This window comes from Scyliorhinus torazame, chromosome 26 (genome assembly GCF_047496885.1).
Source record: "Scyliorhinus torazame isolate Kashiwa2021f chromosome 26, sScyTor2.1, whole genome shotgun sequence".
Lineage (NCBI taxonomy): Eukaryota > Metazoa > Chordata > Chondrichthyes > Carcharhiniformes > Scyliorhinidae > Scyliorhinus > Scyliorhinus torazame.
The window spans coordinates 24,160,180-24,176,787 of NC_092732.1; the positions used below are offsets into that span (position 1 = coordinate 24,160,180).

A 16,608-nucleotide genomic window follows, 5' to 3' on the forward strand; every position below is an offset into this window, starting at 1 on the left:
AATGTTTGAGGGTCAGTACTGAGTGAGCGCCGCACTGTCAGAGGGACAGTACTGAGGGAGTGCCGCACTGTCAGAGGGTCAGTACTGAGGGAGTGCTGCACTGTCTGAGCATCAGTACTGAGGGAGTGCTGCACTGTCAGAGGGTCAGTACTGAGGGAGTGCTGCACTGTCAGAGGGTCAGTGCTGAGGGAGTGCAGCACTGTCAGAGGGTCAGTACTGAGGGAGTGCTGCACTGTCAGAGGGTCAGTACTGAGGGAGTGCTGCACTGTCAGCGGGTCAGTACTGAGGGAGTGCCGCACTGTCAGAGGGTCAGTACTGAGGGAGTGCTGCACTGTCAGAGGGTCGGTACTGAGGGAGTGCCGCACTGTCAGAGGGTCGTAACTGAGGGAGTGCTGCATTGTCAGAGGGTCAGTACTGAGGGAGTGCCGCACTGTCAGAGGGTCAGTACTGAGGGAGTGCCGCACTGTCAGAGGGTCAGTACTGAGGGAGTGCCGCACTGTCAGAGGGTCGGTACTGAGGGAGTGCCGCACTGTCAGAGGGTCAGTAGTGAGGGAGTGCAACACTGTCAGAGGGTCAGTACTGAGGGAGTGCTGCACTGTCAGAGGGTCAGTACTGAGGGAGCGCCGCACTGTCAGAGGGTCAGTACTGAGGGAGTGCTGCACTGTCAGAGGGTCAGTACTCACCGTGTGTTTGGTCTTCCAGTGGTGATGTGACAGCGCCTCGCTCCCTCCCACTGGAAGATTCCGACTGTGTGGATCCTGATCTTCCCGAGATGATGGACCCGGAGAGGCCGGAGATCTGGGAATCCGGGCTGAGGAAGCGGCTGTACGTCGTGTAGCCGTTACAGGCTGCATGTGGGAGGTAGGCCTCAAAGCTCGGGAGGGAGCAGGGGCTGAGGGGGAGACACTGCCCTTCAGGGTGGCTGGACTCGCATCCGTTGGGGCTGGACTTGGGCCCGTCCATCTTCCCATTCGTGCCTGAAGGTTGGCAGGGGAGGGAGAGCAAAATTCAGGGGTCAGAGTTCAAGACGAGCACCAACGCGATCGAGTGAAATCCCGAAGCCCGCCCACGTCTCGTTGGGCTCAGCTGGGAGGGCAAGGTCCTGGCTCAATCTCCTGATCGCCTGCCTGTGATTGGTCCAGTGGGCGGGAGGCATGAACGCGGGAGAGGAAGGGTGTGGCGGGGGGGGGGGGGGGGGGGGGGGGCTGGATTCAGGAAGAACATCATTACCAGAGAGTGGGGGGAATGTGGGACTCACTCCCACAGGGAGTGGGGAGAATGTGGGACTCGCTGCCACAGGGAGTGGGGAGAATGTGGGACTCGCTCCCACAGGGAGTGGGGAGAATGTGGGACTCGCTCCCACGGGGAGTGGGGAGAATGTGGGACTCGCTCCCACGGGGAGTGGGGAGAATGTGGACTCGCTCCCACAGGGAGTGGGGAGAATGTGGGACTCGCTCTCACGGGGAGTGGGGGAGAATGTGGGACTCACTCCCACAGGGAGTGGGGAGAGTGTGGGACTCGCTCCCACGGGGAGTGGGGAGAATGCAGGACTCGCTCCCTCGGGGAGTGGGGAGAATGTGGGACTCGCTCCCACAGGGAGTGGGGAGAATGTGGGATTCGCTCCCACAGGGAGTGGGGAGAATGTGGGACTCGCTCCCTCGGGGAGTGGGGAGAATGTGGGACTCGCTCCCACGGGGAGTGGGGAGGATGTGGGACTCACTCCCATGGGGAGTGGGGAGAATGTGGGACTCTCCCATGGGGAGTGGGGAGAATGTGGGACTCGCTCCCACGGGGAGTGAGGAGAATGTGGGACTCACTCCCGCGGGGAGTGGGGAGAATGTGGGACTCGCTCCCCACAGGGGAGTGGGGAGAATGTGGGACTCTCCCATGGGGGGACTGTGGGGAGAATGTGGGACTCGCTCCCACAGGGAGTGGGGAGAATGTGGGACTCGCTCCCACAGGGAGTGGGGGAATGTGAGACTCCGCTCCCACGGGGCGTGGGGGAGAATGTGGGACTCTCCCACGGGGAGTGGGGGGGAGAACTGTGGGGGAACCCGCTCCCACGGGAGTGGGGGAGAACGTGGGACTCGCTCCCACGGGGAGTGGGGAGAATGTGGGACTCGCTCCCACGGGGGAGTGGGGAGAATGTGGGACTCTCCCATGGGGAGTGGGGAGAATGTGGGACTCGCTCCCACGGGGAGTGGGGAGAATGTGGGACTCACTCCCGCGGGGAGTGGGGAGAATGTGGGACTCGCTCCCACAGGGAGTGGGGAGAATGTGGGACTCTCCCATGGGGAGTGGGGAGAATGTGGGACTCGCTCCCACAGGGAGTGGGGAGAATGTGGGACTCGCTCCCACAGGGAGTGGGGAGAATGTGAGACTCGCTCCCACGGGGCGTGGGGAGAATGTGGGACTCTCCCACGGGGAGTGGGGGGAGAATGTGGGACCCGCTCCCACGGGGAGTGGAGAGAACGTGGGACTCGCTCCCACGGGGAGTGGGGAGAATGTGGGACTCGCTCCCACGGGGAGTGGGGAGAATGTGGGACTCACTCCCACAGGGAGTGGGGAGAATGTGGGACTCGCTCTCACGGGGAGTGGGGAGAATGTGGGACTCACTCCCACAGGGAGTGGGGAGAATGTGGGACTCGCTCCCACGGGGAGTGGGGAGAATGTGGGACTCGCTCCCACGGGGAGTGGGGAGAATGCAGGACTCGCTCCCTCGGGGAGTGGGGAGAATGTGGGACTCGCTCCCACAGGGAGTGGGGAGAATGTGGGATTCGCTCCCACAGGGAGTGGGGAGAATGTGGGACTCGCTCCCTCGGGGAGTGGGGAGAATGTGGGACTCGCTCCCACGGGGAGTGGGGAGGATGTGGGACTCACTCCCACGGGGAGTGGGGAGAATGTAGAACTCGCTCCCACAGGGAGTGGGGAGAATGTGGGACTCGCTCCCACGGGGAGTGGGGAGAATGTGGGACTCGCTCCCACGGGGAGTGGGGAGAATGTGGGACTCACTCCCGCGGGGAGAATGTGGGACTCTCCCATGGGGAGTGGGGAGAATGTGGGACTCACTCCCGCGGGGAGTGGGGAGAATGTGGGACTCGCTCCCACAGGGAGTGGGGAGAATGTGGGACTCTCCCATGGGGAGTGGGGAGAATGTGGGACTCGCTCCCACAGGGAGTGGGGAGAATGTGGGACTCGCTCCCACAGGGAGTGGGGAGAATGTGAGACTCGCTCCCACGGGGCGTGGGGAGAATGTGGGACTCTCCCACGGGGAGTGGGGGGGAGAATGTGGGACCCGCTCCCACGGGGAGTGGGGAGAATGTGGGACTCTCCCACGGGGAGTGGGGGGAGAATGTGGGACTCGCTCCCACGGGGAGTGGGAAGAACCGCAGCACAGGGCAGAGGGGCTGAATGGCCCCTTTCTATCCTGGGAATTCTGTGCAGGGGGAGGGGGAGTTTCCGAGGATGACGGGCAGTTACAGAGGGAGGTTGAAAATTAAGAGAGGGGTTTGACAAGAGGGGGTGCTTTCCCCCAACCCCCACCCCGGACACAGCGGGGGGAGCGGTGTAGGAGTGGTGGTGTGGGGAGGGGGGGTGTCAGAGCCACCTCTGATCGGGAAGACGAGATTCCGGGACTCGGCAATTCTCTGGGATTCTCCACCCCCTCCCTATCCCCCCACCCCGCCCCCCCCGCCCGCAGCTGTGCCCACCCCCCACAGGATGCTCGAGGTCTGCGCCCGGAGATGCAGGAAGGCTTCGTGTCTCTGGGACTTACACTGCGCAGGTCTCCCCGGGACCCGGGCCTCGCCTCGGAGCTCCTCCCGGCACCGCGGGTCGGGCCACTCCTGGTGGGCAGTGTCCCGGTTCGGCCCCTGCAGCCGGGAGTTGGGCAGCCCCGGGAAGAGGCCGCGCAGCCGGAGGTCAGTCAGTCCCTGGACTCCCAGTCCCGCAGGCGCCGCCTCCTGCAGTCGATTCTCCTCCAGCTCTTCCATGCGCTGCAGGTCGAGCAGCCTCTCCTCCAGCAGCCTCACCTGCCGCTTCTGTCGCTTCCTCAGCTTCTTCTTCCTGTTCTTGGATACCTTCCCACCCTGCGGACGGCACAGAGCAGAGGGAGCTTTTCTCTGTATCTAACCCCGTGCTGTCCCTGTCCTGGGAGTGTTTGATGGGGACAGTGTAGAGGGAGCTTTACCCTTTATCTAACCTCGTGCTGTACCTGTCCTGGGAGTGTTTGATGGGGACAGTGTAGAGGGAGCTTTACTCTGTATCGAACGCCGTGCTGTACCTGTCCTGGGAGTGTTTGATGGGGACAGTGTAGAGGGAGCTTTACTCTGTATCTAACCCCGTGCTGTACCTGTCCTGGGAGTGTTTGATGGGGACAGTGCAGAGGGAGCTTTACTCTGTATCTAACCCCGTGCTGTACCTGTCCTGGGAGTGTTTGATGGGGACAGTGTAGAGAGAGCTTTACTCTGTATCTAACCCCGTGCTGTACCTGTCCTGGGAGTGTTTGATGGGGACAGTGTAGAGGGAGCTTTACTCTGTATCGAACGCCGTGCTGTACCTGTCCTGGGAGTGTTTGATGGGGACAGTGTAGAGGGAGCTTTACTCTGTATCTAACCCCGTGCTGTACCTGTCCTGGGAGTGTTTGATGGGGACAGTGTAGAGGGAGCTTTACTCTGTATCTAACCCCGTGCTGTACCTGTCCTGGGAGTGTTTGATGGGGACAGTGTAGAGGGAGCTTTACTCTGTATCGAACGCCGTGCTGTACCTGTCCTGGGAGTGTTTGATGGGGACAGTGTAGAGGGAGCTTTACTCTGTATCTAACCCCGTGCTGTACCTGTCCTGGGAGTGTTTGATGAGGACAGTGTAGAGGGAGCTTTACTCTGTATCTAACCCCGTGCTGTACCTGTCCTGGGAGTGTTTGATGGGGACAGTGTCGAGGGAGCTTTACTCTGTATCTAACCCCGTGCTGTACCTGTCCTGGGAGTGTTTGATGGGGACAGTGCAGAGGGAGCTTTACTCTGTATATAACCCCGTGCTGTCCCTGTCCTGGGAGTGTTTGATGGGGACAGTGCAGAGGGAGCTTTACTCTGTATCTAGCCCCGTGCTGTACCTGTCCTGGGAGTTTTTGATGGGGACAGTGTAGAGGGAGCTTTACTCTGTATCTAACCCCGTGCTGTACCTGTCCTGGGAGTGTTTGATGGGGACAGTGTAGAAGGAGCTTTACTCTGTATCTAACCTCGTGCTGTACCTGTCCTGGGAGTGTTTGATGGGGACAGTGTAGAAGGAGCTTTACTCTGTATCTAACCTCGTGCTGTACCTGTCCTGGGAGTGTTTGATGGGGACAGTGCAGAGGGAGCTTTACTCTGTATCTAGCCCCGTGCTGTACCTGTCCTGGGAGTTTTTGATGGGGACAGTGTAGAGGGAGCTTTACTCTGTATCTAACCCCGTGCTGTACCTGTCCTGGGAGTGTTTGATGGGGACAGTGTAGAAGGAGCTTTACTCTGTATCTAACCTCGTGCTGTACCTGTCCTGGGAGTGTTTGATGGGGACAGTGTAGAAGGAGCTTTACTCTGTATCTAACCCCGTGCTGTACCTGTCCTGGGAGTGTTTGATGGGGACAGTGTAGAAGGAGCTTTACTCTGTATCTAACCTCGTGCTGTACCTGTCCTGGGAGTGTTTGATGGGGAGTGTGTAGAGGGAGCTTTACTCTGTATCTAACCCCGTGCTGTACCTGTCCTGGGAGTGTTTTGATGGGGACAGTGTAGAGGGAGCTTTACTCTGCATCTAACCCCGTGCTGTACCTGTCCTGGGAGTGTTTGATGGGGACAGTGTAGAGGGAGCTTTACTCTGCATCTAACCCCGTGCTGTACCTGTCCTGGGAGTGTTTGATGGGGACAGTGTAGAGGGAGCTTTACTCTGTATCTAACCCCGTGCTGTACCTGTCCTGGGAGTGTTTGATGGGGACAGTGTAGAGGGAGATTTACTCTGTATCTAACCCCGTGCTATACCTGTCCTGGGAGTGTTTGATGGGGAGTCTGTAGAGGGAGCTTTACTCTGTATCTAACCCCGTGCTGTACCTGTCCTGGGAGTGTTTGATGGGGCACTGTACAGGGAGCTTTACTCAGTATCTAAGCCCATGATGTACCTGTCCTGGGAGTGTTTGATGGGGACATTGTAGAGGGAGCTTTACTCTGTATCTAACCCCGTGCTGTACCTGTCCTGGGAGTGTTTGATGGGGACTGTGTAGAGGGAGCTTTACTCTGTATCTAACCCCGTGCTGTACATGTCCTGCGAGTGTTTGATGGGGACTGTGTAGAGGGAGCTTTACTCTGTATCTAACCCCGTGCTGTACCTGTCCTGGGAGTGTTTGATGGGGACAGTGTAGAGGGAGCTTTACTCTGTATCTAACCCCGTGCTGTAACTGTCCTGCGAGTGTTTGATGGGGACTGTGTAGAGGGAGCTTTACTCTGTATCTAACCCCGTGCTGTACCTGTCCTGGGAGTGTTTGATGGGTACAGTGTAGAGGGAGCTTTACTCTGTATCTAACCCCGTGCTGTACCTGTTCTGGGAGTGTTTGATGGGGACAGTGTAGATGAGGGTTTGATGGGGACAGTGTGGAGGAGTGTTTGATGGGGACAGTGTAGATGAGTGTTTGATGGGGACAGTGTGGAGGAGTGTTTGATGGGGACAGTGTGGGGGAGTGTTTGATGTGGACAGTGTGGGGGAGAGTTTGATGGGGACAGTGTGGGGGAGTGTTTGATGGGGACAGTGTGGAGTAGTGTTTGATGGGGACAGTGTGGAGGAGTGTTTGATGGGGACAGTGTGGGGGAGTGTTTGATGGGGACAGTGTGGGGGAGTGTTTGATGGGGACAGTGTGGAGGAGTGTTTGATGGGGACAGTGTGGAGAAGTGTTTGATGGGGACAGTGTGGGGGAGTGTTTGATGGGGACAGTGTGGAGGAGTGTTTGATGGGGACACTGTGGAGGAGTGTTTGATGGGGACAGTGTGGAGGAGTGTTTGATGGGGACAGTGTGGAGGAGGGTTTCATGGGGACAGTGTGGAGGAGTGTTTGATAGGGACAGTGTGGAGGAGTGTTTGATGGGGACAGTGTGGAGGAGTGTTTGATGGGGACAGTGTGGAGGAGTGTTTGATGGGGACAGTGTGGAGGAGTGTTTGATGGGGACAGTGTGGAGGAGTGTTTGATGGGGACAGTGAGGAGGAGTGTTTGATGGGGACAGTGTGGAGGAGTGTTTGATGGGGACAGTGTGGATGAGGGTTTGATGGGGACAGTGTGGGGGAGTGTTTGATGGGGACAGTGTGGAGGAGTGTTTGATGGGGACAGTGTGGAGGAGTGTTTGATGGGGACAGTGTAGATGAGGGTTTGATGGGGACAGTGTGGAGGAGTGTTTGATGGGGACAGTGTGGAGGAGTGTTTGATGGGGACAGTGTGGAGGAGTGTTTGATGGAGACAGTGTGGAGGAGTGTTTGATAGGGACAGTGTGGAGGAGTGTTTGATGGGGACAGTGTAGATGAGGGTTTGATGGGGACAGTGTGGAGGAGTGTTTGATAGGGACAGTGTGGAGGAGTGTTTGATGGGGACAGTGTGGAGGAGTGTTTGATGGGGACTGTGTCGATGAGGGTTTGATGGGGACAGTGTGGAGGAGTGTTTGATAGGGACAGTGTGGAGGAGTGTTTGATGGGGACAGTGTGGAGGAGTGTTTGATGGGGACAATGTGGAGGAGTGTTTGATGGGGACAGTGTGGAGGAGTGTTTGATGGGGACAGTGTGGAGGAGTGTTTGATGGGGACAGTGTGGAGGAGTGTTTGATGGGGACAGTGTGGAGGAGTGTTTGATGGGGACAATGTGGAGGAGTGTTTGATGGGGACAGTGTGGAGGAGTGTTTGATGGGGACAGTGTGGAGGAGTGTTTGATGGGGACAGTGTGGAGGAGTGTTTGATGGGGACTGTGTCGATGAGGGTTTGATGGGGACAGTGTGGAGGAGTGTTTGATGGGGACAGTGTAGAGGAGTGTTTGATGGGGACAGTGTGGAGGGGTGTTTGATGGGGACAGTGTGGAGGAGTGTTTGATGGGGACAGTGTCGATGAGGGTTTGATGGGGACAGTGTGGAGGGGTGTTTGATGGGGACAGTGTGGAGGAGTGTTTGATGGGGACAGTGTAGAGGAGTGTTTGATGGGGACAGTGTAGAGGAGTGTTTGATGGGGACAGTGTGGAGGAGTGTTTGATGGGGACAGTGTGGGGGAGTGTTTGATGGGGACAGTGTGGGGGAGTGTTTGATGGGGACAGTGTGGAGGAGTGTTTGATGGGGACAGTCTGGAGGAGTGATTGATGGGGACAGTGTGGAGGAGTGTTTGATGGGGACAGTGTAGAGGAGTGTTTGATGGGGACAGTGTGGAGGAGTGTTTGATGGGGACAGTGTGGAGGAGTGTTCGATGGGGACAGTGTGGAGGAGTGTTTGATGGGGACAGTGTGGAGGAGTGTTCGATGGGGACAGTGTGGAGGAGTGTTTGATGGGGACAGTGTCGATGAGGGTTTGATGGGGACAGTGTGGAGGAGTGTTTGATGGGGACAGTGTGGAGGAGTGTTTGATGGGGACAGTGTGGAGGGGTGTTTGATGGGGACAGTGTGGAGGAGTGTTTGATGGGGACAGTGTCGATGAGGGTTTGATGGGGACAGTGTGGAGGGGTGTTTGATGGGGACAGTGTGGAGGAGTGTTTGATGGGGACAGTGTGGGGGAGTGTTTGATGGGGACAGTGTGGAGGAGTGTTTGATGGGGACAGTGTGGAGGAGTGTTTGATGGGGACAGTGTGGAGGAGTGTTTGATGGGGACAGTGTGGAGGGGTGTTTGATGGGGACAGTGTGGAGGAGTGTTTGATGGGGACAGTGTGGAGGAGCGTTTGATGGGGACAGTGTGGAGGAGTGTTTGATGGGGACAGTGTGGAGGAGTGTTTGATGGGGACAGTGTGGAGGAGTGTTTGATGGGGACAGTGTGGAGGAGTGTTTGATGGGGACTGTGTCGATGAGGGTTTGATGGGGACAGTGTGGAGGAGTGTTTGATGGGGACTGTGTCGATGAGGGTTTGATGGGGACAGTGTGGAGGAGTGTTTGATGGGGACTGTGTCGATGAGGGTTTGATGGGGACAGTGTGGAGGAGTGTTTGATGGGGACAGTGTGGAGGAGTGTTTGATGGGGACAGTGTGGAGGAGTGTTTGATGGGGACAGTGTGGAGGAGTGTTTGATGGGGACAGTGTAGAGGAGTGTTTGATGGGGACTGTGTCGATGAGGGTTTGATGGGGACAGTGTGGAGGAGTGTTTGATGGGGACAGTGTGGAGGAGTGTTTGATGGGGACAGTGTGGAGGAGTGTTTGATGGGGACAGTGTGGGGGAGTGTTTGATGGGGACAGTGTGGAGGAGTGTTTGATGGGGACAGTGTGGAGGAGTGTTTGATGGGGACACTGTGGAGGAGTGTTTGATGGGGACAGTGTGGAGGAGTGTTTGATGGGGACAGTGTGGAGGAGTGTTTGATGGGGACTGTGTCGATGAGGGTTTGATGGGGACAGTATGGAGGAGTGTTTGATGGGGACAGTGTGGAGGAGTGTTTGATGGGGACAGTGTGGGGGAGTGTTTGATGGGGACAGTGTGGAGGAGTGTTTGATGGGGACAGTGTCGATGAGGGTTTGATGGGGACAGTGTGGAGGAGTGTTTGATGGGGACAGTGTGGAGGAGTGTTTGATGGGGACTGTGTCGATGAGGGTTTGATGGGGACAGTGTGGTGGAGTGTTTGATGGGGACAGTGTGGGGGAGTGTTTGATGGGGACAGTGTGGGGGAGTGTTTGATGGGGACTGTGTCGATGAGGGTTTGATGGGGACAGTGTGGTGGAGTGTTTGATGGGGACAGTGTCGATGAGGGTTTGATGGGGACAGTGTGGAGGAGTGTTTGATGGGGACAGTGTGGAGGAGTGTTTGATGGGGACTGTGTCGATGAGGGTTTGATGGGGACAGTGTGGTGGAGTGTTTGATGGGGACAGTGTGGGGGAGTGTTTGATGGGGACAGTGTGGAGGAGTGTTTGATGGGGACAGTGTGGAGGAGTGTTTGATGGGGACAGTGTCGATGAGGGTTTGATGGGGACAGTGTGGTGGAGTGTTTGATGGGGACAGTGTGGAGGAGTGTTTGATGGGGACAGTGTCGATGAGGGTTTGATGGGGACAGTGTGGTGGAGTGTTTGATGGGGACAGTGTGGGGGGGTGTTTGATGGGGACAGTGTGGGGGAGTGTTTGATGGGGACAGTGTGGAGGAGTGTTTGATGGGGACAGTGTCGATGAGGGTTTGATGGGGACAGTGTGGTGGAGTGTTTGATGGGGACAGTGTGGGGGAGTGTTTGATGGGGACAGTGTGGAGGAGTGTTTGATGGGGACAGTGTGGAGGAGTGTTTGATGGGGACAGTGTGGAGGAGTGTTTGATGGGGACAGTGTGGAGGAGTGTTTGATGGGGACAGTGTGGAGAAGTGTTTGATGGGGACAGTGTGGGTGAGGGTTTGATGGGGACAGTGTGGAGGAGTGTTTGCTGGGGACAGTGTCGATGAGGGTTTGATGGGGTAAGTGTGGAGGAGTGTTGATGGGGACAGTGTGGAGGAGTGTTTGATGGGGACTGTGTGGAGGAGTGTTTGATGGGGACAGTGTGAGGAGTGTTTGATGGGGGACAGTGTGGAGGAGTGTTTGATGGGGACAGTGTGGAGGAGTGTTTGATGGGGACCGTGTGGAGGAGTGTTTGATGGGGACAGTGTGGAGGAGTGTTTGATGGGGACAGTGTGGGGGAGTGTTTGATGGGGACAGTGTGGAGGAGTGTTTGATGGGGACAATGTGGAGGAGTGTTTGATGGGGACAGTGTGGAGGAGTGTTTGATGGGGACAGTGTGGGGGAGTGTTTGATGGGGACAGTGTGGAGGAGTGTTTGATGGGGACAGTGTAGATGAGGGTTGATGGGGACAGTGTGGAGGAGTGTTTGATGGGGACAGTGTGGAGGAGTGTTTGATGGGGACAGTGTGGAGGAGTGTTTGATGGGGACACTGTTGGAGGAGTGTTTGATGGGGACAGTGTGGAGGAGTGTTTTGATGGGGACAGTGTGGAGGAGTGTTTGATGGGGACAGCGTGGAGGAGTGTTTGATGGGGACAGTGTGGAGGAGTGTTTGATGGGGACAGTGTGGAGGAGTGTTTGATGGGAACAGGTGTGGAGGAGGTGTTTGATGGGGACAGTGTGGAGGAGTGTTTGATGGGGACAGTGTGGAGGGAGTGTTTGATGGGACAGTGTGGAGGAGTGTTTGATGGGGACAGTGTGGCGGAGTGTTTGATGGGGACAGGTGTGGAGGAGTGTTTGATGGGGGACAGTGTGGAGGAGTGTTTGATGGGGACAGTGTGGAGGAGTGGTTTGATGGGGACAGTGTGGAGGAGTGTTTGATGGGGACAGTGTGGAGGAGTGTTTGATGGGGACAGTGTGGAGGAGTGTTTGATGGGGACAGTGTGGGGGAGTGTTTGATGGGGACAGTGTGGATGAGTGTTTGATGGGGACAGTGTGGAGGAGTGTTTGATGAGGGACAGTGTGGAGGAGTGTTTGCTGGGGACAGTGTGGAGGAGTGTTTGATGGGGACAGTGTGGAGGAGTGTTTGATGGGGACAGTGTCGATGAGGGTTTTGATGGGGACAGTGTGGAGGAGTGTTTGATGGGGACAGTGTAGAGGAGTGTTTGATGGGGACAGTGTGGGAGGAGTGTTTGATGGGGACAGTGTGGAGGAGTGTTTGATGGGGACAGTGTGGCGGAGTGTTTGATGGGGACAGTGTGGAGGAGTGTTCGATGGGGACAGTGTGGAGGAGTGTTTGATGGGGACAGTGTAGAGGAGTGTTTGATGGGGACAGTGTGGCGGAGTGTTTGATGGGGACAGTGTGGAGGAGTGTTTGATGGGGACAGTGTGGAGGAGTGTTTGATGGGGACAGTGTGGAGGAGTGTTTGATGGGGACAGTGTGGAGGAGTGTTTGATGGGACAGTGTGGAGGAGTGTTTGATGGGGACAGTGTGGAGGAGTGTTTGATGGGGACTGTGTCGATGAGGGTTTGATGGGGGACAGTGTGGAGGAGGGTTTGATGGGGACAGTGTGGAGGAGTGTTGATGGGGCCAGTGGTGGAGGAGTGTTTGATGGGGACAGTGTGGAGGAGTGTTGATGGGGACAGTGTGGGGAGGTTGGGGTGTTTGATGGGACAGTGTGGAGGAGGTGTTTGATGGGACCGTGTGGAGGAGTGTTTGATGGGACTGTGTCGGATGAGGGTTTGATGGGGACAGTGTGGAGGATGTTTGATGGGGACAGTGTGGATGAGTGTTTGATGGGGGACTGTGTCGATGAGGGTTTGATGGGGACAGTGTGGAGGAGTGTTTGATGGGGCCAGTGTGGAGGAGTGTTGATGGGGGACAGTGTAGAGGAGTGTTGATGGGGACAGTGTGGAGGAGTGTTTGATGGGGACTGTGTCGATGAGGGTTTGATGGGGACGTGTGGAGGAGTGTTTGATGGGGACAGTGTGGAGGAGTGTTGATGGACAGTGTGGAGGAGTGTTTGATGGGGACAGTGTGGAGGAGTGTTTGATGGGGGACAGTGAGGAGGAGTGTTTGATGGGGACAGTGTGGATGAGTGTTTGATGGGGACAGTGTGGAGGAGTGTTTGATGGGGACAGTGTGGAGGAGTGTTTGATGGGGACAGTGTGGAGGAGTGTTTGATGGGGACATGTGGAGGAGTGTTTGATGGGACACTGTGGAGGAGTGTTTGATGGGGGCAGTGTGGAGGAGTGTTTTGATGGGGACAGTGTGGAGGAGTGTTTGATGGGGACAGTGTGGAGGAGTGGTTTGATGGGGACTGTGTCGATGAGGGTTTGAGGGGACAGTGTGGAGGAGGGTTGATGGGGACAGTGTGGAGGAGTGTTTGATGGGGACAGTGTGGAGGAGTGTTTGATGGGGACAGTGTGGAGGAGTGTTTGATGGGGACAGTGTGGAGGAGTGTTTGATGGGGGGGACAGTGTGGAGGAGTGTTTGATGGGGACTGTGTCGCTGAGGGTTTGATGGGGACAGTGTGGAGGAGTGTTTGATGGGGACAGTGTAGATGAGGGTTTGATGGGGACAGTGTGGAGGAGTGTTTTGATGGGGACAGTGTGGAGGAGTAGTTTGATGGGGACCGTGTAGAGGAGTGTTTGGGATGGGGACAGTGTGGAGGAGTGTTTGATGGGGACAGTGTGGAGGAGTGTTGATGGGGACAGTGTGGGATGAGGGGTTTGATGGGGGACGGTGTCGATGAGGGTTGATGGGGACAGTGTGGAGGAGTGTTTGATGGGGGACAGTGTGGAGGAGTGTTGATGGGGACAGTGTGGAGGAGTGTTTGATGGGGGCAGTGTGGAGGAGTGTTTGATGGGGACAGGTGTGGAGGAGTGTTTGATGGGGACAGTGTGGAGGAGTGTTTGATGGGGACATTGTGGAGGAGTGTTTGATGGGGGACAGTGTAGAGGAGTGTTTGATGGGGACAGTGTGAGGAGTGTTGATGGGACAGTGTAGAGGAGGGTTTGATGGGACAGTGTGGAGGAGTGTTTGATGGGGACAGTGTGGAGGAGTGTTTGATGGGGGACAGAGGAGTGTTTGATGGGGACAGTGTGGAGGAGTGTTTGATGGGGACAGTGTGGAGGAGTGTTTGATGGAGACAGTGTGGAGGAGTGTTTGATGGGGACAGTGTGGAGGAGTGTTTGATGGGGACAGTGTGGAGGAGTGTTTGATGGAGACAGTGTGGAGGAGTGTTTGATGGGGACAGTGTGGAGGAGTGTTTGATGGGGACAGTGTGGAGGAGTGTTTGATGGGGACAGTGTGGAGGAGTGTTTGATGGGGACAGTGTGGAGGAGTGTTTGATGGGGACAGTGTGGAGGAGTGTTTGATGGGGACAGTGTAGAGGAGTGTTTGATGGGGACAGTGTAGAGGAGTGTTTGATGGGGACAGTGTAGATGAGGGTTTGATGGGGACAGTGTAGAGTTTAGTTACCTGTGTGTCCTGTGGGGCGGTGCTGACTGTGAAAGAAAGAGCAGAGATAAAAAGTTACTTTTGTTGATCACAATTGTCTCAGGAAAACTTACCGCTGTTAAAGGGGTGGGCGGGAGGTTGCAGAGGGGGGATATATAATCGCAGCAGCTTCCCTGGGGACAGGAATGGAGCGTGAGGAAGGAGCCAATGGGATTTAACCCATCGTAACTCGCAAATCAGTTATTGCGAACTCTTCTCGCAACAATGGCGGCGCCCTCTACAGGCCCACGCCTCTCATCCCAAAAGATGGCGGCCCTCCCTCAGATATGGCCCCCCCTCGGCGATGACCCTCCCCTCGGCCATGACCCCCCCCTCGGCCATGACCCTCCCTCGGACATGGCCCCCCCTCGGCCATGATCCCCCCCTCGGCCATGACCCCCCCCTCGGCCATGACCCTCCCTCGGACATGACCCCCCCTCGGCCATGACCCCTCCTCGGCCATGACCCTCCCCTCGGCCATGACCCCCCCTCTGCCATGACCCCCCCCCCTCGGCCATGACCCTCCCTCGGACATGGCCCCCCCCTCGGCCATGATCCCCCCCTCGGCCATGACCCCCCCCCTCGGCCATGACCCCCCCTCGGCCATGACCCCCCCTCGGCCATGACCCCCCCTCGGCCATGACCCCCCCTCGGCCATGACACCCCCTCGGACATGACACCCCCTCGGACATGACCCTCCCTCGGACATGACCCTCCCTCGGCGATGACCCTCCCTCGGCGATGACCCTCCCTCGGCGATGACCCTCCCTCGGCGATGACCCTCCCTCGGCGATGACCCTCCCTCGGCGATGACCCTCCCTCGGCGATGACCCTCCGAGTGCAGCCGACCACTGGCCATGACCCTTGGACAGTTTACTTCTTACTCTAGCACGGCCAATCCACCGAACCTGCACCGACCGTGGACTGAAATCGGAGCGCCCGGAGGAAACCCACGTAGACACGGCGAGGACTTGCCAACTCCACAGTCACCCGAGGTCAGAATCAAACCAGGATCCCTGCCGCTGTGAGGCAGCAGTGCTAACCACTGTGCCATCCACAAGGCTAGTCCAGTTGAGTTTCTGGTTAATAGTAACTCTCTACACCCCCCCCAGGATGTTGATAGTGGGGGATTCAGCGATGGTAATGCCATTGAATGTCAAGGGGGCGATGGTTAGATCCTCTCTTGTAGGAGATGGGCATCGCCTGGGGCTTGTGTGGGGTGAATGTAACTTGCCCCTTGTCAGCCCCGAGCCTGGATATTGTCCGGGTCTTGCTGCATTTGGACAGGGACTGCTTCAGTGTCTGAGGAGTGGCGAATGGTGCTGAACATTGTGCAGTCGCCCGCAAACACCCCCACTTCTGACCTTATGATGGAAGGGAGGTCATTGATGAAGCAGCTGAAGATGGTTGGGGCCGAGGACACTACCTTGTGAAACATAGAAGATTACAGCGCAGTACAGGCCCTTCGGCCCTCGATGTTGCGCCGACCTGTGAAACCACTCTAAAGCCCATCGACACTATTCCCTTATCGTCCATTTGTCTATCCAATGACCATTTGAATGCCCTTAGTGTTGGCGAGTCCACTACTGTTACATGCAGGGCATTCCGCGCCCGTACTCCTGCAGTGATGTCCTGGAGCTGAGATGATTGACCTCCAACCACCACAACCATCTTCCTTTGTGCCGGGTATGACCCCAACCAGCGGGGAGTTTTCCCCCTGACTCCCATTGGCTCCAGTTTAGCTCGGGCTCCTTGATGCAAGCAGAGAAAGGGGGTAGCCAAGGATTGGGTGGGAAAGGGGGGGGGGAAATCAGAGGGTGGTTGCGGGGACCCAGCCCCAGGCCCCCCCCACCCCGAGCGTGCGTACCAGAGGAGCCGGATGGTGGGGGAGCCCCTGACTGTTGCCAGTGCGTTGCCTCTGCAGCAAGTTGCCTCACATACATCTCGTCCACCGTCAGCAGGATGTTTTCCGGTTTGATATCCGTGTGGATGATTTTACACTTGGTGTGCAGGTAGTGGAGGCCCTGAAGAACCTGCGAACGAATCAGTCGGAGAGATCAAAGGGTAAGATGCAGTTATTCCAACGCTCCCACACTTACAGGGATCCGACCCCCTACAGGAACAGGGACCATTCTCACACCTGCGCTAGTGACACTGTTAGAGTCCTTCCTTTTGATCTCCCTTTGTCCCCGTTTCTTTCGATTACTTTTGATCGGCGGACTAATAATCGGAATGCGCCTTTAAGCGGCGGTCGTACGCGGAGGCAGCCTGCAGGTCAGGACAGTGCATTCCACGATTTGATTTGATTATTCGGAGAAGAGAATACAGACTCGCCGGTGCCCCGAGGAAATCTTAAGAACCGCTTTGGAGGACGGTGGGCTGGCCACGGACAGAGTTCTTGCCGAGAACAGTCATTGGTTGACTTGTGATGGAGTCAGGAATTGGTATATATAATTATATTTTATATCTGTTGCTGTAATGGTTTCAAAAGTCTGGGGTTAAGGTGTGTATTTGTTG

General features: G+C 56.7%; 1 protein-coding gene across 1 annotated transcript; it reads right to left on the reverse strand.

Moving 5' to 3' along the window:
- Positions 1-672: 672 nt before the first annotated feature.
- On the reverse strand, positions 673-16,223 carry LOC140402848 (uncharacterized). The gene is made up of 5 exons (XM_072490472.1): positions 16,191-16,223; positions 15,959-16,124; positions 14,074-14,099; positions 3,776-4,088; positions 673-977 (listed from the first exon to the last, which is right to left on the reverse strand). The coding sequence occupies exons 1-5, from the start codon at positions 16,221-16,223 to the stop codon at positions 673-675; spliced, it is 843 nt and encodes a 280-aa protein (XP_072346573.1).
- Between the last annotated feature and the right edge of the window lie 385 nt (positions 16,224-16,608).